At 36.4% G+C, this 24,689-nt stretch overlaps 3 protein-coding genes and 1 pseudogene across 3 annotated transcripts; 2 read left to right on the top strand and 2 right to left on the bottom strand.

The window, feature by feature from the left end:
* The first annotated feature begins 863 nt into the window (after positions 1-863).
* On the top strand, positions 864-2,592 carry LOC132181418 (homeobox-leucine zipper protein ATHB-20-like). The gene is made up of 2 exons (XM_059594624.1): positions 864-1,541; positions 2,100-2,592. Exons 1-2 carry the CDS (start codon positions 1,029-1,031, stop codon positions 2,439-2,441), a joined length of 855 nt encoding a protein of 284 aa, XP_059450607.1. The 5' UTR covers positions 864-1,028; the 3' UTR covers positions 2,442-2,592.
* Positions 2,593-6,995: 4,403 nt separating this feature from the next.
* LOC132183248 (serine/threonine-protein kinase PBL34-like) lies at positions 6,996-13,539 on the top strand. Its single transcript, XM_059596651.1, has 6 exons — positions 6,996-7,925; positions 9,698-10,035; positions 10,153-10,288; positions 11,043-11,179; positions 11,293-11,416; positions 12,158-13,539. Exons 1-6 carry the CDS (start codon positions 7,742-7,744, stop codon positions 12,667-12,669), a joined length of 1,431 nt encoding a protein of 476 aa, XP_059452634.1. The 5' UTR covers positions 6,996-7,741; the 3' UTR covers positions 12,670-13,539.
* Positions 13,540-13,779: 240 nt separating this feature from the next.
* Positions 13,780-17,129, bottom strand: LOC132182181 (probable leucine-rich repeat receptor-like protein kinase At1g35710; annotated as a pseudogene).
* A 5,178-nt stretch (positions 17,130-22,307) lies between these two features.
* On the bottom strand, positions 22,308-24,683 carry LOC132183197 (MDIS1-interacting receptor like kinase 2-like; the record flags this gene model as incomplete). The annotated part of the gene is made up of 2 exons (XM_059596600.1): positions 22,308-22,778; positions 23,144-24,683. Coding segments are annotated over 2 exons (1,929 nt in total), but the record flags the coding sequence as incomplete, so codon positions are not given.
* Between the last annotated feature and the right edge of the window lie 6 nt (positions 24,684-24,689).

Here is a 24,689-nt window from a genome sequence, read left to right on the forward strand (position 1 = left end):
TTTCCTCGTCACACATGGCCTATGAAAGCATCTGATGGCAATTTACGTTGCTGGAAACTATATTCTTTTTCCTTCTTACTATCATTATTTTCTTTTTCAAAAAAAAAAAAAAAAAATTACAGTTTTACTAGAAGGTTTAAACTGGTATATATATTGAACCTTCTTGTCTGTAACTTTATGATGGCCAACCCTAATATTGGCATTCATTTGTGCTGGGTGGTAGCCAACAAACACTTAATTTTTGGCTGCAGGCTCATTGATGATGATGAATGTCTTATATGGAGGAGTCCTTATGAGAAAGCAAACATGAACAGGATTTTCCTGTACTAAAATAAATGAATCCACTGTTCATTAATTAATCCTTAATAGACAAGTTTCTTAACAGTAAATAACTTCTTGGTTCAATGTTTTAAAAGAAGAAATTTAAATGAAGGGTTTCTCCCAATAACCAGAATGTAAAAGCCAGTACTAGATCAGCATACATAAATGTCATTCCTTTTTTTGTTTGGTCAAGTGGAAAAGGAGGTATATATATATATATATATTTTGTTGTGCATGCAGCAAAGCCAAAACGAAGACTTTTAATCCTAGGATTCAAGCAATAATCCTATACTCAATTCACCAGCTCATAGAACTTGTGTTTCCAACATTCCAACCTCTAGTAGCCAAGAACCAATAAAGTTAATTGATTTGGAAGTAAATTGTATGTCAAGTCATTATAACCTAAGCCTATCCTTGCTTTCCTCCATTAATTTTTTATGTGCTAGCTAGTCGTATGAGAGAGAAACAGAGAGGGAGAGGATGGGGTCCATGAAAGCTCACTTGTGTGATATATTACAAAATTTACACCTCTCCTTCTCCTTCTCTCTCAACCTAAAAATCGCTGTCTTTCAGTCTCTGCACCCCCATCACCCCATTCTTTCTGAGACCTGTCATCACCATGAGAGTGAGAGCCAGACCATAACCCTGGGCACCATAAATTGGTGCGGAAAGATCCACTACTCAAAGCAAAAGGGTCTGCAATCTGCATGATATTTTCTCATGACATGGCCTTCCCACCATCTCATACTTACATGTTCCAAACTCATGATCTCCAAGATCAGGACCACCTCCCTGCCTCCAACACCCTTAATCCCTCCTGTCCTCCTCAGCTCTATCATGGGCATGTCCCTTTCATGATGAAGAGATCCATGTCATTTTCTGGCATTGAAAATAGGTGTGAAGATCAGCATGGAGATGATGAGTTGTCTGATGATGGAACACATATTGGGGAGAAGAAGAAGAGGCTGAATTTAGAGCAGGTGAAGGCACTTGAGAAGAGCTTTGAGCTGGGAAACAAGCTTGAGCCAGAGAGGAAAGTACAGCTGGCCAAGGCTTTGGGCCTGCAGCCAAGACAAATAGCCATATGGTTCCAGAATAGAAGGGCTAGGTGGAAGACCAAGCAACTGGAGAAAGACTATGAGGTCTTGAAGAAACAGTTTGAAGCAATCAAGGCTGACAATGATGCTCTCCACGCCCAGAACAAGAAACTTAATGCAGAGGTAATTGTCTTCTTCTTGTCTTCTCATTCATGATCTGGGCATGTTTAATTCTTGCTTTTAGTTTGTTGGTTTTGTTTCTCTTGATCTTTACTTGCTAATCATTTTACAGTTTGAGATCAGTATAGCACATAAAAATGAAAACATCATCACTATAAATTTTTATGTCCAAAATTAAGCTGGAAATTTTCAAGCTTGAAATTTGGGTAGAGAGCTTCCCGTTTCATTTTGCTTGCTAAATTTTGGTGCATACACCTTAAATTTTATATGGGTTTCTAATTCAAAGTCATGATCGATTCCCTCATTAACTTTTTGGCTTGATTGGTTTTATCACTCTTTCTGAAGTGTCAGTAGTATCAGAAGTGCATCTCTGAAACAAAAATTATATTAAATCACAGTACCTCTCAACTAGACCTAGTTGCAATTAAGTATATAATAAATTTGATTCCGATTTATCGTCTACATTGGAAGAACAAGAAGGTTGGTATATATTGATCTCATTCTGAATTTTCTCCATTGAATATTCATCTTGATTGCTTGTTGTATATTGAAATGATGCAGTTAATGGCTCTAAAAAGTATAGATACAAGTGAAGCCGGGCTTAAATGCATGAAGAAGGAAACCGAGCTTTCATGGAGCAATAATGGAAGTGAGAATAGTTGTGACATCAACTTGGATATTTCAAGAGCACCTGCAATGAACATCGCAGTATCTTCACAACTAAGCAGTAAGCAGCTCTTCCCCTCATCCCTTAGGGCTACAAGCATGTCCCAACTCCTCCAAGGCTCATCAAGATCGGACCTCCAATGCCTGAAAATTGACCAAGTGCCTCAAGATGAAGGCTTCTGCAACATGTTCAATGGCAATATTGAAGACCAACATAATTTTTGGCCGTGGCCCTAGTTGTATAGATTTAAACATATCTAGCTGCTCCAATTTCACTTGGGGTTGGAAATCAGTATGGGAAATTGAATAAACACTGGAAAACACACTATCTTTTCCTTTCATTTTGTGGATTGTGATGAATATGCTAGGTTGAATCATACCCTCTTTTTTTTCTTTTCCTTTTTTTTTTCTTTTTAATTATAAATTAGTAGTTTATAAGATACATGTGCTACCGAGTGGGTATCCAGCTCTGGCATGTAGCAGGCCATGAAATAAAAAGGGATTCTCTCCTTACAATTGTCAGTTTTTTAATGGGGTTTGGTGCTTTGGAATCATAAGTTTGCAGATTGTATAAAGAAAGAATAAATTGTATACAAGCGCTTTAGAGAGAAAGCTCCAAAGACGAGGAAGCGAGCTGACTTCATGCATGCATCACTGATTAGGATGAGTGAAAGGATGAGAGCAAAATCTAGGCGGGAGTTAATGAAAGAACCTAAAAAGAAGGAAGTTAGGATTCTGAGCACGCATTCCAAGAGGAAAGAAGCCAATTAGAAGGAGGAGAAACAACCAAAATGGATGGCTAGGAAATGGTCTTCGTTTGGTTTGATTAGTTTTGAAGGGGACGTTTGTAATTTTCATCTGACAAAAGAAAGTATCTATCTGTGCACTCCTTCTGTAGAGGATACATGTGACCTACTGCCACCATTTCCTATCATCCAAAAAAGCGACAGATCATTCTCTCTCTCCCTCTCTCTCTCTCTCTCACTCACTCTCACACACACAAACTGTTCCTTGCTATCCAGTTCTACAAGAAAAAAAAAATGGTTTGTTAACCTCAAAAGTAAAAGATAGAATATTTACTAGGGTTTGGAGTTTGTAAGTCAATAACCTCATTATATACAATTTACCGGTCAAATACTAAATTGATTGTCGAGTATATATGTTTGAGTGACGTTAAAAATGTCACAAATGTAAGTGGGTAATAGAATATAGTTTAGTATAAATCCATAAATATAAATTTTTGGATTGAATGGTGTTCCAACAAGTATATAATGGTTTGACTGAAAAGCTTTTATAAGTGTCAATCTCTTTAACAAGTGGTATTAAGGCCGATATTAGTGTGCGGTATAGTAAAGCGGCATAAGTACAAAACAAGATTGAATCTCACACTAGAAAGATGTTACAAAATTCAAACCCATAAGATTAAGTTTTTGAGTTGAGCGATGTCTCAGATTTCATTAAAAGCCTTTTAAAAATGTCAATCCCTTAACACAAATTAATAAGTCAAGCATGTGAGTATGTTTAGATATGAACAGTACTTGGTAAGTGTGTAGACATTCCCAATTTGGATGTGTGGGCTTTGCCTCACCACTTTCAGATAGAAGAGTCTGATCCCAATGCATAGGAATATGCGAAATTAATTAAAGCCTCCATGAAATTCAAGAAAAAAGTATAAAATATTTGAATAGGACATTAACGGTTATATTACATGAGAAACTCCGTTGGCAGCATGTTTATGCTATGCACATGTTCTACATAAATTACTGCATAGATATGCAGGAAATTAAAGTATGCTCTGGCAGCATTAGAAGCTTAGTTGTGTCAGAGCAGGGAAAAAAAACCAAAGAAGCTTTAGTTGCTTCACAAGGCATTCACTTTGTGCTTGAAAGCATAAATTCCCCATGAGAAAGCATGATAAACGATTCCTCATATATATTTCATATCAGAAGAGAAGCATTCTACAAGTAATTACAGAAGGAAAGGCAGATGATGATGATATGCTTTCTCCACCAAGTAAAACCTCCATGAATACTACATCAACTCTGTGAAGTTGCCAAACAAAAATATTTAAGGAGTTTCAAAGAAAATCTTAATTGCAGAGATCTGAAGTAACAGAAATTCCTGCCATGATGCCATCTTTGTGGTTGTAGTATGAAAATATCGGAGGCAGATATACATGCAGGGGTATCATAAATACAGTGTCTGAGATTTTTTTATTTTTTATTTTTTAATGCAATGCACATGCTTATGAGATTGGTCAACTGTTAAAATAATAAAAAAATTACTTTGATTAATAAATTGGCATTGTGATGGGGGGAGTTCCTTGTTCTATACATTCAGAACCAAGAATATACACATTTCCCTAAGGTATGTTTGGATTAACACCAATATATAAAGAACATTTAAGTGAGCATGCAGAAGAAAGAAAATTGCTTTTATTTTTAGTGAATGTTATTTGCTCAGGAAAAAAAGAAAGTGGCAGATCAAAGAACAACATAAAATTTCTATAACATAATTAGAATAGTCACAGCAATTTTCCATATGTGCCCTAAGGCGCACACTTACTAAAGTCGTAATATAGTATATTAATAAGAAATATGTGAATGCAATCCTCCCTTATAAAGAGCCTAAACATATCGGTAGGCTTAATTCCTGGGAAAAGGAGAAAAACAAATAGTGGGCGAAAAGTTCAGTAATTAATTAACATTCCCAAACTTAAAATAAATCATGATTTTTGGAAGAGTAAAAGCTTCTCAGTTCATTTCTTAATTATGAATTCACATATTATTACTATCTCATATGCATGGAGTTGTGCGATCCAACTTTAAAAGATTTAGCAACACCCATAACTGTGGATGCGACCTAACCAGCTAATGTTACTTAATGTACACTAAATATGGTAAACTTAGTGATGGCCACATCTTCACATAACCGTATTTTTAGTGTGGTGTGCTCCATCCTAACTTGGTATTGTGTTTCTTTAATTCTTAGGCCAAACATCTTAAAATTTTGGGATAAATGCAAAATTATTCTATGTAGTTTGAGGTTTTAACAAATAACTCTCTAAGTATTAAAAAGTGATTAAACACTCTATGAGATTTAAAAAAAAAAAAAAAAAAAAGTCTTTACAGTTAGAAAAGTTGATAAAATTTGTTAATGTGTCATATCAATATCAATCAGAACATGACAAGTGGTCACTTACGTATATATATTAAAAACCAAATGACAGTCAGGTGGCTCCAAAAATCTTCTCAAAACAGACATGAGGAAGATGATTTTGTGGGGCCTTCATTTGCATTTTCTACTTTCAAATCGTGGTAAACAACCACTGAAAAATTGAATACAGTTTGCAAAATGAAACCCAAAACAAAAGCAAGTGAAGCGGGTCAAATAAAAGTGCATGGGTGTTTTAAATTTTGGGTTTGAATTCAAGTTGAGCAGGCTTTTAAAAAAAAGGCAAGCCTTTCTGAGCATCTTTGTTGGAAGAAAGCCTTTCTCTTTAGCTCTTTTTGGGCCACAAACCCTAACGACCATGTATACTAGTTGACTCAAGGCCAAATTCGTATCTTCCTCTTTTTTTTTTCTTTTTTTCTTTTTTTTTTAATAATTTTTATTTTATAATTTTATATTATTATTTTTTTGGGGTGTAAAGTTAGTGCGATTTGGGATAGAAGGAAAAGAGAGATTTACAAATTAGGATAATTTTTTTTTTTTTTTGGTAAATGTTATTTTGATGTGGGGCCGACATGAATTTTTTTAAAAAACCGTGTTAATGGAAGGGAAAATGACCATCTCCATTTTAAAATCCATCTATTTATTTTATTTAGTATATTTTAAAGGGTATTGCATTATCTCAAAAGGGTAGCTTAATTGGCTGTAAACTACGCTTCATGAAGTAGATGTTACTAGTTCAAATCCATCTCTCCCTCTCTTGTGTGGACATGTCAAAAAAAAAAAGAAAAAAGTATTGCATTTAATGCATTACTATCATTAAAACTTTTGGATAATATTACCATTCAAAATGGAGGAAATTGATGGATTTTGAAATGGAGAGGATCCATTTCCCAATGGACGTGGATCAAGTCTATGTGAATATGATAAATAATAGAGATGCTAGCTAGGAGTGAATATTTTTCTTATATTTGTCTAATTTTATCTTACAAATCAATCATTAAATTTGTATATTTTATATAAGTAAGTGGTGAACCACAGAAATTTAATCTATTAAATTTGTAGGATAATATGAGCCAAATATAAAAAACTTATTGATCCATAACATTTTCTAAATAATATAGCGTATGGGACATTGGCTGGCTTCTGAAAGGCCTTGACAAGACTCGTTAATAAATTATCGGACAAAATATAAACAGAGGGACAAAATCTAATAATGAAATGTTCATAAGTACCATTTGCAGTACTTTTTTGAGAAAGCTTCACTTATTCATGAACTTTAATAGTTTTTACAATAACTTTTCAAAACTTTAAAAACTTTTAATATCGGGTATTCAAGTGTAAAAAGTTTGCAATGACATTCATACCATTAAGTTTTGATTTAAATTAGATAGTAAAAGTAAAATGTTTCTTATACTCTTGTAAAATCTAATAAACATATAAAATTACCCTTAAATTAAAAATTACAAAAAAAAAAAAAAAGGTTCGTGTGAGTGGGGGGGTTTTGGGCCTTGGATTTCTTCTCATAGTGGTTGCTCGGTCCCTTGGGACTTGGGCCTGTCTTTAGCTGCCGACCAGACATCAAAATTCCAACTGCATCTCTCTCACAGTCCCCAGGCTCACTTCCTGTTGTTTTACACTTTCCCTTTCTGTCTCACTCTCCCCTCGAACAAACATACCACACTCTCTTCCCTCACTCCTTTTCACGCAAAGTGCACGTTTCTCTTTCTCTGTTCTTCAATTACTTTAAAGCCTCTCTCTGTGTATGTGTTGTGTTGTGTGTGTGTGTGTAGAAACAAGCACAATCACAATGCCTGTTTTGGTTTCTCGTAGCTTAGCCTTGACGCTATCGTAGAATGTCTGTATGGGATTTAATGAATGTGTGTGTGTTGGGTGAGCTAAAACAGAATCTGAAATGTCGGAGTGCATAGTACATTTTTTTAGTCTAAGCTGTTCAGCTCCTAATATCTGATTTCTAGGTCTTCATAGCTCTCAATTGAGGTATTCCTGTCTGTTACAGCTACTGATTACTCCAGGTGGTGTTTTTATTTGGTCTTGCATGTACATTTTGTGATCTGGGTCTCGCCCATTTGAGGCATTCTAGCATTCCAAACCTGTTTTCTTGTCATTTGTGTTTGAGTCATTTTGGGTTCTCCTAATTAAGAGTTGGGTCTGCTCTAACGGATGTTGTTGAATTTTGATTGTTCGATTGGTTTTTCTTTCTGTGTGGGTTTTGATTGTGAGTGTTATTTGGGGCATTTTGATGTTCTTGGGTATGGAGGAATATGCTAAACCAGCTTTGAGTGGTGGTGATTGGTGGAATGTGATGCTTCTGAGATATGGGAGTTAGCTTAGGGATTTGAGAGATGGGATTAGGTCCTGATGCTATTGAGGTTGGGGCTTGGGACGTGGAAAAATCGAAGGGAAGGAAGAAGAAAGATGGAGAAGCTGAGGGGACAGGATGTTGGATTAAGTTTAGGTTCATTGGGAGCTGCATGTCTTCAAGGTCCAGCGTGGATAGCTCTATAAGTGGTACTAGCACGCAATACGGTATAATTTTATTTGTTTCTAAACCATTATTTTATGTCTACTTTGTTTCCTTACAATGTCAGTCTTGTTATCTGGTTTACGTAGTTAGAGAATTGGTTGATCTTTCACTATAGTTTGTTATGATCATATCAAAGGCCTTTTTTGGTGCCTGTAGATATTGAAGTGTATATTATGTTTGATTCTGTTATTTTCTTTGACGTGCATATTATGTTATGCACATTTAGGATATTGATACCCATTTGTAATGTACTAAATTTTTTCCTATGAGAACCTATCATGTCATGATCATTTTCCATTTGCTGGCCGATGGATACTGACTTTATTAAGTGCACAATTACCTTTTTTCTGTTAATACTGTTGGTTGATGCCATTAATATAGCTAGTAGATACTTGCAAGTTTGGTGATATCTTACTAAATTAAGAAGGGCTAGGAACTTACAAAAATATGAACTCATTGTGTTTTTTTTTTTTTTCATCTCTGAGAAATGATTAGTTGATGGTTGTCGGTTTGTTGTTTCTTACTTAATCAAGAAACGCTAGGAACTTACAAAGAGTCAACCACATGGAGTTGTTCGTGTTTATGATTTTTTTCGCCATCTCTTTTTTAAAGAAAATATAATTGGTTAGAATGTAATGGCCCATGTTTTCTAGCCCATTATCTTAACTATTGGTACGAGAAAATGTATCGATTTGGATCAATTAACGAAAGTATGGTTTCTATAGGTCATTGGCCAACACTGCCATTAAACATATTACAAGATGCTGAAACTGTCAAATGTATACTAGCATGTTTGGCCATAATCCCAAACTTTGATCTGTTTTAGCTTCAACTACCATGCTGGGTTGATGACTTCTCCCAAGAATCCTAGATATAGAGCTGTAACATGCTTGTTTTTTAGTGTACTTCATATATAATATATCTCTATCAGTTTTTGTGGAAAGAATTATCAGGAGTTGTTGTCAGTAGTCAAGCAAAAGAGTGGTGCCTGTAATCAATTGTAAATTATATTGCTTGAGCCTTAATCCATCTCACATATTTAGATATTTAAGAAAGTGATAACTTTTTATCTGATTGTGTCGAACATTCTTACATATTGCTGACCCATGTGAACAGTTCTGAAGTGTTGGCAAGTGTTTAACATGCTTGTGTTGGGTGGCAAGTGTTCTATCATTGGGCTCTAATTATGTGTTACTGATCAGAAAAAGAAAGAAACTAGTTATAGATATGTAAACATCCCAATGTATGATCATCTTTGGTGGTAATTGAATTTTAGAATGATATGATCATAAATTCAGATGCACATGGTGAAAACAACCAAACCGTGAGCAAAGTATGAGATTTAACAAAGCCTTGCCCTGCTTTATGGGATTTGATGGATTAAATAACTTCTTAATTATTGTGAAGTAAAATTTGGCTTCACTTTGATCCTTTGATATGTTTAATTAATCTGGTTTTTAATATAGTTGAACCTAAAACCTGTTATTTAGCTTTTGAAAGATTTAGTTGGACCTAATATCCGTGATCAGGCTGCTAGTCATGCTTTGTGTGTTGTTTATAACTGCACAATGTTGGTGGTTTACCTTAAAAATAGGTCAATATAGGTTCCATTTACAGTACATAACTACCTATACATATATATGTGTGCATATAGAGGCAGGTCTCCTTGTTTATTCTTCGAGCCTATATGAGGAACTGCAGATGCTTTTATATATGGCTTTGCTGGTTATAGTTGAATTTGGTTTGATGATTGTGTGATTTTTGTGTGAATCAGGTGAAAGTAAATCTACAAACGATTCAAGCCGAGACCAACCAGTTGCTCCAGTTGTGTCATCTTCAACAACTAGCAATGCAGAAAGTATTCTGTCCACTCCCAACATAAGTGAGGAATTGAAAGTTGCTTCTCAACTTCGAAAATTCACTTTTAATGAGCTTAAGTCAGCAACGAGGAGTTTTAGACCTGAGAGTCTTCTTGGAGAGGGTGGGTTTGGTTGTGTATTCAAGGGTTGGATCAATGAAAATGGAACTGCCCCAGTGAAACCTGGAACAGGGCTTACAGTTGCAGTAAAGACCCTCAACCACGATGGACTTCAAGGTCATAAAGAATGGCTGGTAAGAGAATTAATTACCAATTTAATTTCTTTTGTTTGCTCTAATTATTAAGTTGAGATTGGAGCTGCTTTCACTTCTGTGACTCATAGGTACTTTTGTTTCCTTTCCACATGGCAGGCTGAAGTTAATTATCTTGGTGACCTCCTCCACCCTAATTTGGTTAAATTAATTGGTTATTGCATTGAGGATGATCAGAGGTTACTTGTCTATGAGTTTATGCCTCGAGGAAGCTTGGAGAATCACCTTTTTAGAAGTATGAATTTTGGTTCACATTCTGGAATTTCCTATCCTTCTTGCATGTGTTTAACTTTATGGTCTTTCTATTGTTAAAGTATAAATTTTTTAAAGATAACTATCGGATGTCTGGATTTGCTGAATGGAATTTCAAAGGAGAATTTCATGGTTTTTATTCTATTTATTCTATTTTTTAAAAATTGGCTAATTATGTAATCCGGTGTTTTTCCCTTAAAAGATGACATTTACTTATTCTTGTTCTTTCTGATCCTGTTGATAACTTGATTTTATTTTTTTCCTTGCTACCTGGTAAGTGGTCCTGGAGAGTTAATGTTGTTTGAAGCTGTTCTTGACTTGAAGCTTCAAGTTTCAGTGCCTTCCTGTGGGAAAGAAAAAAAATTTAACATATAAAATGTGTATGGAAAAGCAATGAATTGATGTATACGATTTTTAAGGCATTAGTGTGTGTATGCTCGCGTGTAATGTAATTTAAAGTCATATTTGGTCTGTATGTGTGTTCTTTCTCCAAGAGAGCCCGGGGATAGAATGTTATTCCCTATCATTTGTCTTCAACAGTTCAATGAATGAAGATTTAGGGAAATAATACTTCATATATTATCATATTCGTTATGATAATTTGTGTGGAAAATACTGTCCAAACACCACCTAATTATATCTATTGAGTGGATAGTGCAATTTAGTAACCACATGAAAATGTTCCAGTAGGCAATTTCATTTCTTTTCTCTGGTAATAATTATGTTATACACTGCAGGGCCTCTGCCTCTTCCTTGGTCCACCAGAATGAAAATTGCACTTGGTGCTGCAAAGGGTCTTGCCTTTCTTCATGAGGAAGCTGAAAAGCCAGTTATATATCGAGACTTTAAAACATCTAATATCCTGTTAGATGCGGTGTGTAGCTATTTGTTTTCTTTTCTTATTTTAAATAGTTCCATTTGTGCTTCAAATTATGCGAAAAATATATATGTTTGTTCATACACATTACCTAGATCTTGCTATTCCAGGACTACAATGCAAAGCTTTCTGATTTTGGACTTGCCAAAGATGGTCCAGAGGGAGATAAAACTCATGTATCTACCCGAGTGATGGGAACTTATGGTTATGCAGCCCCCGAGTACGTGATGACAGGTTAGTATGGTTAAATTGTGTTTATCATATTTTTCTGCATTATGTCATATAATTTTATTTTTTTAATATGATTATGTGCTGCTACTAGATTAGCATTCATTGTCCTAGGTCAAATTCTTACAGGTGATCCAGGAATCCGCCTTTGATTTTTTCAACCGATGTTTCGATATAGAAAGATCTCCTTTTTTCCCTTTTAACATAATCTGGTACTTGATAACATCGTTACATTTTCCTTACACACTCAGTGGCGGAGTCAGACATTTTCCTTTTGAGTGGCCCATATAGTGTTTCCTTGTGGAATGATATTACCAAAAGTTGGTACAATTTATATGTTAATTCACTTAAAAAAAGTAAAACTCAATATTTTTTTTTTTCAATATATATATGCATATAAAAATCAATTTTCTTTCAATATATATATGTATATAGGCGCGCACACATTCTCAATGATTAAAAAGAGTGTATTAAAGTTTTAATGCAATTTAGCTGCCTGCCACTTGTATAATTACTGTACCTTCAAAAGATTTTGGAAATTAATGTCCTTAATTTTGAAAGAGATCGAGAACAGAAGAATTTGATTTGAAGGGATGAATGATGACGTAGACTATACAAGTATGGATACATAAAAATGTTAGTAGCTAACACTAAATCAAGTGCTAAAAGTCTTTAGTTGGACCTAATTAGTGGTTTTTAAGGAATCTATCTGAAGCACCAATGCCTAATACTATCTATCTTGTCTAGGACATCTTACATCAAAAAGTGATGTCTACAGCTTTGGAGTGGTTTTGCTTGAAATGTTGACGGGCCGAAGATCCATGGACAAAAACCAACCGAATGGGGAGCATAACGTAGTTGAATGGGCACGGCCACATCTTGCAGAGAGGCGAAGGTTCTATCGACTTCTAGATCCTCGGCTTGAAGGTCGGTTCTCAATCAAAGGCGCTCAGAAAGCACTTCAGTTAGCTGCCCACTGCCTTAGCCGCGACCCTAAAGCCAGACCTCTGATGAGTGAAGTTGTTGAAGTACTAATACCTCTGCCCGACCTCAAGGACATGGCTTCTTCTTCATCCTACTTTCAGGCTATGCAAGCAGAGCGTATGGGGTCATACCCAAATGCTAGAAATGGCATTAGAATTCAGACGGGGTTATCAAGGAATAGACAACCAACCAGGAGTCTCTCCATACCAAATGCTCTGCATGCTTCTCCATACCACCATAACCATCTTTACCGGTCACCCAAACCTAGTGTTTGAAAACCGTAACATTGAGCACTGTATTATCTCTTTGATACCCATTTTGTATTCTTTTCTTAATATGCCATCTTTTAGAAGATGCAGTAATCTTGGCAATCAAAGAAATTTGGGGGAGGGTTTGATAGGTGGCAGTTTGGCTTTGGCTTTGTCATCAGATTTGGATAATGGAGTATTTCTTTTTGATACATAATTGGTGGAGATTGGAGAAGCCCTGGAGAGAATCATGAATTATGCCTCACTTATGTGGTCTGTAATCTATTTTGAGCATTACAATTTAGTCAGGAGTATTTCCCAGAAATTGATCTTAGCCAAAGGCAGAGAAAGGTACACACTCAGGCTACCACAATTCCTTTTCACTGCTTACGTTGAATGTGAATTTGGTGCACCTTCAATTAATCTTCGGGACAGGTGGTGAATAATTCTCATCTTACTTTAAGCACCCTATTTAAGCCGTTGATTGATTACTTCAACAAGCATACATTCTAGTGCGGTCGGTTCTCCATGTGAAGCTATTATTGCAAAATGCATGCATGGTTCAGAAGAAATGAAGAGATGCAAATTGTCGTTTCGACATGATATATGGCCTCGATTGGCAATGTTATTGCATTGACACTGGGCAATGCAATAACAGGGCGCTTTTTCTATCTTCTTTTTTTATTTTTTATTTCCTAGGAGATGTGGAATTTAGAATTCAGTTTTTGGTTGTATGCTTTTTTATTGATTCGATGTTGATAGCGAAATCTTCAACATTCGACTGCAATAGGTTATCATCACGTTGGATAAATGAATCGATAAGAATTAAGATACTCTAAAGCCTATCCTCATATTCGGATGTAATTTTTTGGCATGCTTAGCCACTGCAAATCTTTGTTGAAGCACATTAATTCTTTGTATATATTATATATATTGCTTTATTGCATTTATTATTTTATTTTTAATCAGGTACATGATATATATGTATCATATGTATGTAACATGATAAAAAAAAAGGGTAAAGCCAATAAAGTTATATAATTTTTATAGCATTATAATTGTCATACATAACATTTTTTATTCATACAAGCTCATCAAACAATATATTATATGATACTCAACCTAACAACAAGCACTTCATAATTGAGCTTCATCCTCCGATCCGACCATATGCATTTCTTGGTTTTTTAGCTGCCACAATGAAAATGCATGCAAAGCCTTGGCTATTGGCTTCTTTCGAGAAAGAAATTCTTAAGACACACATTTCATTATAGGCCGAGAGTTTGGTTTGGCGTGTAGACATGCAAATGCTACTGTAGCGATAGGAAAAATATCCTGTGCAACTAGATAAGTTGGAGGTGGCAGACGTTAATCTAATATTTTATGTAACATCACATTTTGAGAAGACGATGATGATAATGAAGTGAAGAGTTCCATTGGATGTCTTCCCATTAATATTTCCAATGCCACTACTCCAAAGCTATAAACGTCGCATTTTTTAGTAACTTTTATGGTATAGGCTAACTTTGCATATAAAAAAAAAAATTAAAAATTAAAACTATTACAAATGTAAAAACCTTTATTTCCCTTTTTCCTTTTATCTTTTATCTTAACGATCTTTTTTTTTTTTTTTTTTGGTATATTTTTCAATGAAACAAAGTTGTCCATTGCATAAAAATTTCATATTGAAAGTGGTTGTTTACGATCATGCGTGAATAGATTCAAATAGTAAATGAAAAGGTAACCCTACTAGCTTAAATATTGGGGAAGATATTTGTTCTACATATATGACTAGTTTTATGTTCTAGAATAATAGATAATGTTAAATAAATAATGATATCAATTATAGCAAGAAAATAATGGTTTACATGAAGCAATATAACCATAAGTGCCTGCAACTAATGTTTGATTGGAGGAATCCAGATCAAGAAGTTTAACTGTGCCAAAGTCAGAAACAAAAGCCTCTAGTTTATTGTTCAATAGAATATTGTTGCTGGATATATCTCAATGAACAATTGCAGGGATGCACTCATGATGCATGTAAGATAAGGCGTGTGCTGTTCCTTTGATGATGTTTACCCTCTTGCTCCAATCTAATTCCACAACTTCAATGTCATTATTTAGGACACAAAACAGACTTCCCCTTTCCTTGTACTCATAAACCAAAAACATGCTTCACTTATGTAAACAAAACCCATAAAGCTTTATAATGTTTCGATGCCTGATCTATGTTAACACCTTTATCTCGTTCTTGAAACTCTTATCGAAAGTTGGATTCTCAGCTTCTAAGCGATGAAGTTTTTTCAAGGCAACTATTTTGCCACTAGATAGTTTTGCTTTGTAGACACTACCATAACCACCTGTCGCAATACAGTATTTTATATCAAAATCCTCGGTTGCTTGAATGATATCTTTATATGCAATATTTCCATCATAATTCCATATCGAGAACAAGTTCCCATTCTTTCTCTGTGTTGACATAGATTGGGTTTTGTTGATCATGTGTTGAGACAGGAATAAACAAAAACCCCCCAAGGACTAAGAATCCAAGGAAAATGCTGATGGGTGCAACGATTTTTACTTTGGGTACAATTGTTTTGTTACTGGTTGAGGCGGAAAGTACTGGAAGGGAAGGAGGGAAATGTGGCGGGCAAGGAGGAAAACCCACGAAGTCACCACATAAGTCGTTGTTGCCAATTAATGAGTCAGATGTATGATTTTGATAACCGTTTGGTATTTGAGCCTCCAGAGAATTGTATGATAAGTTGATATGTGCTACAAAAGTGAAAGGACGGGGTACTTTTCCAGAAAGATTATTATAGCTAAGATCCAAGACCGCTACAAGTGCTAAACCCCCAACTTCAAAATGTATTTGCCCACTAATAAAGTTATGACTAAGGTTTATAGTAGACAACGAATAAAGATTTCTGATCTGATAGGGGATGCTTCCACTTAAGGAGTTGTCGCTCAATATCAAGTGCTCCAACGAAGAGCAACTGGTTAGCCGAGTTGGAATTGAACCATTGAAATTGTTAGATTCGAGAATTAGATGGGCCATCTTCTTCAAATTCGCTATTTCTCCTGGGACAGAACCATTAAGGCTGTTATTCTCAAGGTGCAAGTGAACCAAATTCTCCATATTGCCTATTTCTAAAGGAATGGAACCATCGATTCGATTGTTACTAAGGAACAAATATTCCAAATTAGTTAAATGGCCCAGAGTAGAAGGGATTTGACCACTAAGGTAGTTATTGTCGAGGTGCAAGTAAATCAAATTCTCCATATTGCCTATTTATGGGGGAATAGAACCATCGATTCGGTTGTTACTAAGGGACAAATATTTCAAATGAGTTAAATGACCCAGAGTAGAAGGGATTTGACCACTAAGGCTGTTATTCCCGAGGTGCAAGTAAATCAAATTCTCCATATTGCCTATTTCTGGGGGAATGGAACCATCGATTCGATTGTTACTAAGCGACAAATATTCCAAATGAGTTAAATGGCCTAGAGTATAAGAGATTTGACCATTAAGGCTGTTATTCTCGAGGTGTAAGTAAATCAAATTCTCCATATTGCCTATTTCTGAGGGAATGGAACCATTGATTTGATAGTTACTAAGGAACAAATATTTCAAATTAGTTAAATGGCCCAGAGTAGAAGGGAGTTGACCACTAAAGCTGTTATTCTCAAGGTGCAAACTTTTTAGATGAGTTAAATTGCCCAAAGTAGAAGGGATTTGACCACTAAGGCTATTATTCCTATGGAACAAACCTTCCAGATGAGTTAAATGGCCCAAAGTAGAAGGGATTCAACCACTAAGGCTATTACTCTCAAGGGACAAGTAAGTCAGATCCTCCATACTGTCTAGTTCTGAGGGAATGGAACCATTGATTTGATTGTTCAAAAGGAACAAATCTTTCAAATGAGTTAAATGGCTCAGAGTAGAAGGGATTTGACCAACGAGCATGTTACCACTTAGGTCCAAATTGGTGAGATTGGTTAAATGCCAAAGAGATGAAGGGATTGGTCCAATGAAGTTGTTTCCACCTAGATGTAATACATTGAGATTCCTCAGATTTCCTAATTTTTTGGGGGATAGAACCATTGAATTGGTTATAAGACAGATCCAGGTGAGTGAGATTGGTTAAGAGCCATAGAGATGAAGGGATGCTCCCTTGAAGACTACGTCCAGGAAGAACAAGGCGGACTAAATTAGGGAAGGAAGAGAAGTTGAGTTTTAAGTACTTATCTCCATTGAGCTACGGCTGATGAGTCAGGTCAATCTCTGTGACGCTTCCTCCAGCGTTGCAAGTTAGACCGTTCCAGTACTCGCAACGAGTTGAGGTATCGTTGCTGTAGTAATTACTCCACCATCCAGTCTCCAGAAGAGCCTTTGCTTCTAGTTGTAGTGGTGATGATTCAGATGCTCCCACAAAGCTCCACTGTCCTCCAAATACGTTCCGTACAACAAGATACAAGTAGCCCATGCTACCACCACAATGGAAATGGAAACGGAGGGTGCCATTGTTTACAAGCAGTGTATGATTGAATGGCAAAAGGGTTGAATATTGTTATGTCCATATATATGTTACTCGGGACGTACACTTTAATAAGAAAGCTAGATCCTATTCAACGGTACTGTGGAGTGCAGTGCGCAATGGGATTGGGAAGAGGAATACAACTCTTAGGTTAATTTATTAGTCTTAAAAGTTTTATTATTATTATTATTATTATTCTTAAGTTAAATGCTTCACAATTTTTGACCTGATCAATAATATTTGTCACTAAATATTAAAATGTTAAAAATGCTGCAGGAGTTGTCATTCTTCCATCTCTTTATCTTTTCTAAATAACTAAAAGAATCGCCAATTCAATTTAAATGCAAATATTTGGTCTGTTTGTGTGTGTTCTTATGATAATTTTTGTGAAACGTTCTGTCCAAACACCACCTAATTATATCTATTGAGTGGATACTGCAATTTAGTAACCACGTGAAAATATTCCAGTAGGCAATTTCATTTCTTTTTCTCCGGCAATAGTTATGTTACACGTACACTGTAGTCTGCAGGGCCTCTGCCTCTTCATTGGTCCATGTTTCGGGCTTAATTTCTCAAGCACTGTAACGGATAAATAATGGTAGTTCGAGGAACCTTAATGCCTCCCAAATCAACTCAAGGCGCTGAATAATATTAGTCTTTGCTTACTTCCATTAATAAACTTGTTCTCTTTAAATAGAGAATTATAAAACATAATAGATATAAAAGACTAATAGAAATAAACTACTTCTAATATTTAAATTATAAATCTGATTCTATAAAGATTACTTAAAAGCCCAATAGATGAAGGGATGGGTCCAGTGGATGTGTTTTCACTCAAATGTAATTCAACAAGATTTTTCAGGTATCTCAACTTTTCAAGGATGGAAATCGTGGAATCAAATTGGGATAATTTCTAGATATATCCAGATGAGTGGGATTGGTTAAGAGATATAAAGATGAAGGGATTGGTCCAAAGAAGTTATTTTCATTCAAATGAAACTCAACCAAGTTCTTCAGATTTCCTAGTTTTGGGGATGAAACCATTGATTTAATTAAAAGAAATGTCAAACCTCACTAATTGGGTGAGGTTTGTAAGTGAAAGAGGCAACTTACCTGTCAAGTTATTATAGGACAGATGAAGGTGGGTGAGTCTCGATAGAGTACCTATCTCAAGTGGAATATTCACCTGAAAATTATTACAAGACAGATCAAGGTGGACTAAATTAGGGAAGGAAGAGAAGTTGAGATTCAATTTCAGACCAATTATTTTGTGTTGACGTTGAATGAATGACTTCCAACGTGATTCTCACGAACTTCTTCTCTTTTCGAATCCTATGGAACTGCAAATTTCCCACCCGTATGCTTTCTCTGAAACCATCTTGGAAATTTCCTCCCACTTGCATGGTCGTTGGATGACTTGACTATTAGCCACGATTAATTGTCAGGTCCCATATGAGGCAAACACAATGAAATTCTTGTCTTTCCAAATCCTATGGAACTGCAAATTTTCCACACGTATGCTCCTTCCCTGAAACCATCTTGGAAATTTCCTTTTGAGTATCATAGATAGGGCAATGGCAAAGGGTTGATTGTTATGTTCACACGACTTAGGACATTTCCATGAGAAAGTTACAGATGGATTGCGAGTGTGTGGAGACATAAGGACTGAAAGTCAAGGTTTGGTTTGGACAAATTTAATAATTCTCGTTCCTTTGCATCAGTCGAATTGCAGAATTTTCCTGGAATTGTCTCACAATATTTTCACGGGATCATTTGGGAAATGGATTTGGTTTAGGTGCTGTAAAAAAAAATTACACAGCATTTTCGGTAGTTTTTTCAATAGTCACTGGACTAGCTGCAAAACTTGCAATTCAAATCAGGGCTTATTAAACATTGGAAAGCAAGTAGAAAAATGGTATGGAGAACAATATGATTAAAAATAATATACTCATGCAATTTCTTCGTCCTTGAATGATTTCACGGTTACATTGGAATGCCGCAACATTATTCTCTGTAAGACTGAAAGTCAAAGTTTAGACCAAAGAATTGACTTTGGATCAATCTCTGTTTACATCACAGCCAGAGAATATGCCATCTTGCTCACTCAGTTCTCCACAATGAATTCTTGAATTCTATTCCCGTATGACGTGCCTCTCCCTGTAATCTCAGTATAACTTCATCTCCAACTTCGAGTGAGGTCACAGGGATTGCTGTTTTTTGTAACCCAGACCATGCAGAAGATGGGATCAAGGTTCAACCCTATCATATGAGGGGGGGAAAAAAAAACAACGAACTAAAATTTGACAATACTAGAGATGGTCTAGAGGGAGATAAAACTCATGTATCCACCCGAACCCGAGTGATGGGAACTTTTGGTTATGCAGCCCAGAGTATGTTTAATCAGTACTCAGTAGTAGTTCCCAGCCTTGAGGCTTTTTTGTTGTCTACTTATTCTTCAGCACAAGCACCAACAATTGATCTTACCCAAAGGCGGAGAAAGGTACATACATGCACATCAACCACAATATTTTTTCACTTGTTGAATGGGAATTTGCTGCACCTTCAATTCCTAATATCAACCCCAATACCCTTTTTAAGCCGTTGATTTACTTTCTTCTGTAGGCAATTTCATTTCTTTTTCTCCGGTAATAATTATGTTACACACTGCAGGGCCTCTGCCTCTTCATTGGTCCACCAGAATGAAAATTGCAGTTGGTGCTGCAAAGGGTTTCTTCATAAGCAAGTTGAAAAGCCAGTTATATATGGAGATTTTAAAACATTTAATACCCTGTTTGATTGCCCAGTGTAACTATTTGTTTTCTTTTCTTATTTTAAGCCGTTGATTTATTACTTCAACCTGCATACGTTCTAGTGCGGTCGGTGATCTCCATGTGAATCTATTAGTGCAAAATGTATGGTTCAGAAAGAAGAAATGAAAAGTGTTAAATATATTGGATAATATATTAGAAGCGGAAGAAAGAGAGAGAAGAGAGAGAGAGCGAAAACACACAATGAACTACATTGTATTGAGTCTTATCTTATAATAATGAATACAGAGACCTCTATTTATAGAGAGGCAAGTAACCTAATAGATTAAAGAAAAGTAAACCTAGTAGAATAAGAAAAGGTAAACCTAGTAGACTAATAATACCTAAAGAAGTAAATAACAAGTAATATTATTAACATCTCCCCTCAAACTCAATGTATAAACTTGAGTTTGGATAATCGAAAAGGGAAAGAAAAAGGAATTCGCCGAAAAAGCTGCTTGTGCTTAAACAATTGCCGAAGTAACGCCATAAAAGTTGTTAGAGACCAGTGGATTATGCCTGAATTTGAGCAATGCATTTAAGCTGGAGCTTGGTTCACATGGTGGATTCTGCCTGAATTTGAGCAATGCATTTAAGCTGCAGCTTGGTTCACTTGGTGGTAATTTGACTTGAAAACCACATACTAGTAATGAAGAAGCTTGCCTAGTCGGCTGAGAAAAGCAAGGCCGGTTAAAAGGGGCTTGTTTGGCCCGTAACCCTTGGACCGTCTCGCCTGATTGGCTGAGCTAAAGTCTGACCCAAAAATTCTAGCTAGTAGACCGTCTCACCTGGTCGGCTGAGATAAGCAGGGCCGGTTGAAGAGGCTAATCATGCCTGAAACCCTTGGACTGTCTTGCCTTGTCGGCTGAAGTAAAGTCTAATCCATCTAACTAGTAGACCGTCTTGCCTGGTTGGCTGAGCTAAGTAAGGAGAAAAATGGTCGGTTGAAGAGGCTAATCATGCCTAAAACCCTTGGACTGTTGAAAGGTCTGACCCAAAAAAAATCTCACTAGTAATGGATCAATGGCCTAAGAGAGGCTGCAGTGACCGGTGATGGCGGTATTTGACGAGGCATAAGTGGGCCGGTTGAAAGGGGCTTCTTTGGCCCGAAAACCCATGGACCTGAGGAAAGATTGGTCGGACCTGAGAATGCCTACCGCAAGAAGAATGAACCGGATTGAACTGCGCCAAAGAAAAGACTACGGAACCGAATTGAACAAGCATGAACCAAGTTGAACCACATAAAACAAACGCCTAAATTTGGAGAATAATATTGTTTTCTGCCATATAGAGATGCCAAAATCAAAAATAGACCACAAATTTGAAATCAGGACGAAAAATTGAGTAGAAAACACCTAGTCAACTTTTTCAGTGGTCAAAGTCAACAGTCAACGCTACAAAAGTCAACCATGTCAAGGTGCTGACGTGGCAGATAGGGCTGACGTGGTGCATAGAGCTGACGTGGCTCTGATGACATGGCACATATGCTGGCGTGGCACTGATGACGTGGCATTGATGACGTGGCACGCATGGCTGACGTGGCTATGATGACGTGGCAATTAGGGCTGACGTGGCAAGGATGGCGTGTGGCACATGGGTGCGATGGCGCGTGTGGTACACGCGCGAACGGAGGAGGCGTGTCCTGGCGCATGGATCTGACGCGCGGAACTTCTGGGGGGCGTGGAGGCGCGTGCGGGGTCGTATGGAGGATATGGGACTTGTTCTGGAATCACCGAGATGAAAGCTATCGATCGGTGGCCATGGAGAAGTGATCGGACCACCGTGGCGGCTGGTGGCGGAAGGGCAGTGGCGGAATTGCCAAAAATTTGGGCGGCGCGTGAGGGCGCGTGTAAGCTCCGATGGGGCTGTGTGCGGCGGCTCTGGGACGGTTGTCTTCCGGGTTTTCAAGCGGTATAGTGATACACTGAAAACCTCGAGGAGAAGATAGAGAACCGTGAGGAGCAGAGAGAATGATTCGCCGGATAACACTGGCGGCACCGGAAAACGTCAAAGACGTTTATTGGAGGCCACAGAAAGGTAGCTCTGATACCATGTTAAATATATTGGATAATATATTAGAAGCGGAAGAAAGAGAGAGAAGAGAGAGAGAGAGCGAAAACACACAATGGACTACATTGTATTGAGTCTTATCTTATAATAATGAATACAGAGGCCTCTATTTATAGAGAGGCAAGTAACCTAATAGATTAAGGAAAAGTAAACCTAGTAGAATAAGAAAAGATAAACCTAGTAGACTAATAATACCTAAAGAAGTAAATAACAAGTAATATTCTTAACAAGTAAATGTATGGTTCAGAAAGAAGAAATGAAAAGATTACACAACATTTTTTATTCGTACAAGTTCATCAAACAATATGATACTCAACCTAATAACAAGCACTTCATAATTGAGTTTCATCCCCTGATCCAGCCATATATATTTCTTGGTTCCTTAGCTGCCATAGTGAAAATGCATGTAAAGGCTTGGCTATTGGCTTCTTTCGAGAAAGAAATTCTTGAGACACGTATTTCATTGTAGGCCGAGACTTTGGTTTGATTTGGAGGCATGCAAATGCTATTGCAGCGACAAGAAAAATATCCTGTGCAACCAGATAAGTTGGAGGTGGCAAACGTTGGTCTAATATTTCATGTAACATCACGTTTTGAGAAGACGGTGATGCTAATGAAGTTAAGAGTTCCGTTGGATGTCTTCCCATTAATATTTCCAATGCCACCACTCCAAAGCTATAAACGTCGCATTTTTCAGTAACTTTCATTGTATAGGCCAACTCTACATAAAAAAAAAAAAATAATAATAATAAAATAAATAAATAAATAAATTATTATTATTATTATTATTAAAAAAATGTAGAAACCTTTCTTTTTCTTTTCTTTTTTTTTTTTTTAAATTTTTAATCTTTAATTTTTAATACAGTGAAGTTGGTCAAAACTTTCCATTGCATTAAAATTATATAGTGAAAGTGGTTGTTTGCAATCACGCATGAATTGATTCAAATAGTAAATGATAAGGCAATCCTAAATATTGGGAAAGTCATTTGTTCCACTTTGTCGAGTTCAATGTTTTAAAATAATAGGCAGGACTGAGAAAAATAAATAAATAAACATATAAATTATAGCAACAAAAGAATTGTTCACCTGGAGCAATATAACCGTAAGTGCCCGCAATTAATGTTTGATTGGAGGAATCAGGATCAAGGAGTTTAGCAGTGCCAAAGTCAGAGACAAAAGCCTCTAGTTTCGAGTTTAATAAAATATTGTTGCTTGTTATATCTCGATGAACAATTGTTGGAATGCATTCATGATGCATGTAGGATAAGGCATGGGCGGTGCCTTTGATGACGTTCACCCTCTTGCTCCAATCCAATTCTATAGCTTCAACATCATTGCTCAGGACACAAAATAGGCTTCCCCTTTCCATATACTCATAAACCAAAAACATGCATCGTCTATGTAAACAGAACCCATGAAGTTTTATAATATTTCGATGCCGAATTTCTGTTAACACTTTTACCTCGTTCTTGAAACTCATATCAAAAGTTGGATTCTCAGCCTCCAATCGATGAAGTTTCTTCAAGGCAATCACTTTGCCACCAGGTAATTTTGCTTTGTAAACGCTGCCATAACCACCTGTTCCAATACAATATTTTATGTCAAAGTCCTCGGTTGCTTCAATGATATCTTCATATGCAATATGTCCATCGTAATTCCATATCGAGAACAAGTTCCCATTCTTTGTTTCTTTTGAGTTAGACTGGGTCTTCTTAACCTTGCATCTCGAGTGAAGAAAGCCGCCAAGAACTATGAATCCAAGAAAAATGGCGATTGGAACCAAAATTTCTAGTTTGGTTATTCTTGATTTGTTAGTAGTCGGGGAAAACTCAGGGCAAGGAGCGAAAACCTTGAAGCTACCATTGCATGAATCCTTGTTGCCAAATAACATGTCGTATGCATAATGTGAATAATAATAATAATATTGACATGGAATTGCACAATTGAACGAATTATATGACAAATTGAGACCCATACTATAAGGCGAAAAAAAGGGAAGATTGCCGGTGAGATTATTTTGATCGAGAAACAAAAAATCCAAATTCTTCAAATTCTCCATTTCAACCGGGATGGAACAATTGATTTGATTTGCACTAAGCATCAAAGCTTGCAAACCAGTTAAATTGCCTATAGTTGAAGGGATTGGACCACTGATTTGATTCCTGGAAAGGTCCATTTTGAACAAGCTCTTCAACATCCCCATTTCTGATGGTATGGAACCATTGATTTGATTGCTTGAAAGGTTCAAAGAATTCAAAATACTTAAATGGCTCAGAGTCGAAGGGATTGGACCAATGAGCTTGTTATTGCTTAGGTCCAAAGAATTCAAACTACTTAAATGGCCCAGAGTAGAAGGAATTTGACCAACGAGCATGTTACCCTCTAGGTCCAAAGAGACAAGATTCTTTAGCATCCCTATTTCAGATGCTATAAAACCGTTGATTTGATTAAAACTCATATCCAGATGGGTGAGATTGGTTAAGAGCCAAAGAGATGAAGGGATTGGTCCATTGAAGTAGTTTCTACGTAGGCTTAATTCATGGAGATTCCTCAAATTCCCTAAATTTTTGGGGATGGAACCATTGAAGTAGTTATAAGACAGATCCAGATGAGTAAGATTGGTTAAGAGCCA

The sequence above is a fragment of the Corylus avellana genome, chromosome ca5 (genome assembly GCF_901000735.1).
Source record: "Corylus avellana chromosome ca5, CavTom2PMs-1.0".
Taxonomy (NCBI): Eukaryota; Viridiplantae; Streptophyta; class Magnoliopsida; order Fagales; family Betulaceae; genus Corylus; species Corylus avellana.

Excerpts from the sequence above, each read along its gene's own strand:
- LOC132183248 (XM_059596651.1), top strand. The coding sequence starts at position 7,742 with ATGGGATTAGGTCCTGATGCTATTGAGGTTGGGGCTTGGGACGTGGAA. Across the intron at positions 10,289-11,042 it reads GGAGAATCACCTTTTTAGAA|GGCCTCTGCCTCTTCCTTGG; the intron begins GTATGAATTTTG and ends TATACACTGCAG. Across the intron at positions 11,417-12,157 it reads CCCCGAGTACGTGATGACAG|GACATCTTACATCAAAAAGT; the intron begins GTTAGTATGGTT and ends TATCTTGTCTAG.
- LOC132181418 (XM_059594624.1), top strand. The coding sequence starts at position 1,029 with ATGATATTTTCTCATGACATGGCCTTCCCACCATCTCATACTTACATG. Across the intron at positions 1,542-2,099 it reads ACAAGAAACTTAATGCAGAG|TTAATGGCTCTAAAAAGTAT; the intron begins GTAATTGTCTTC and ends GAAATGATGCAG.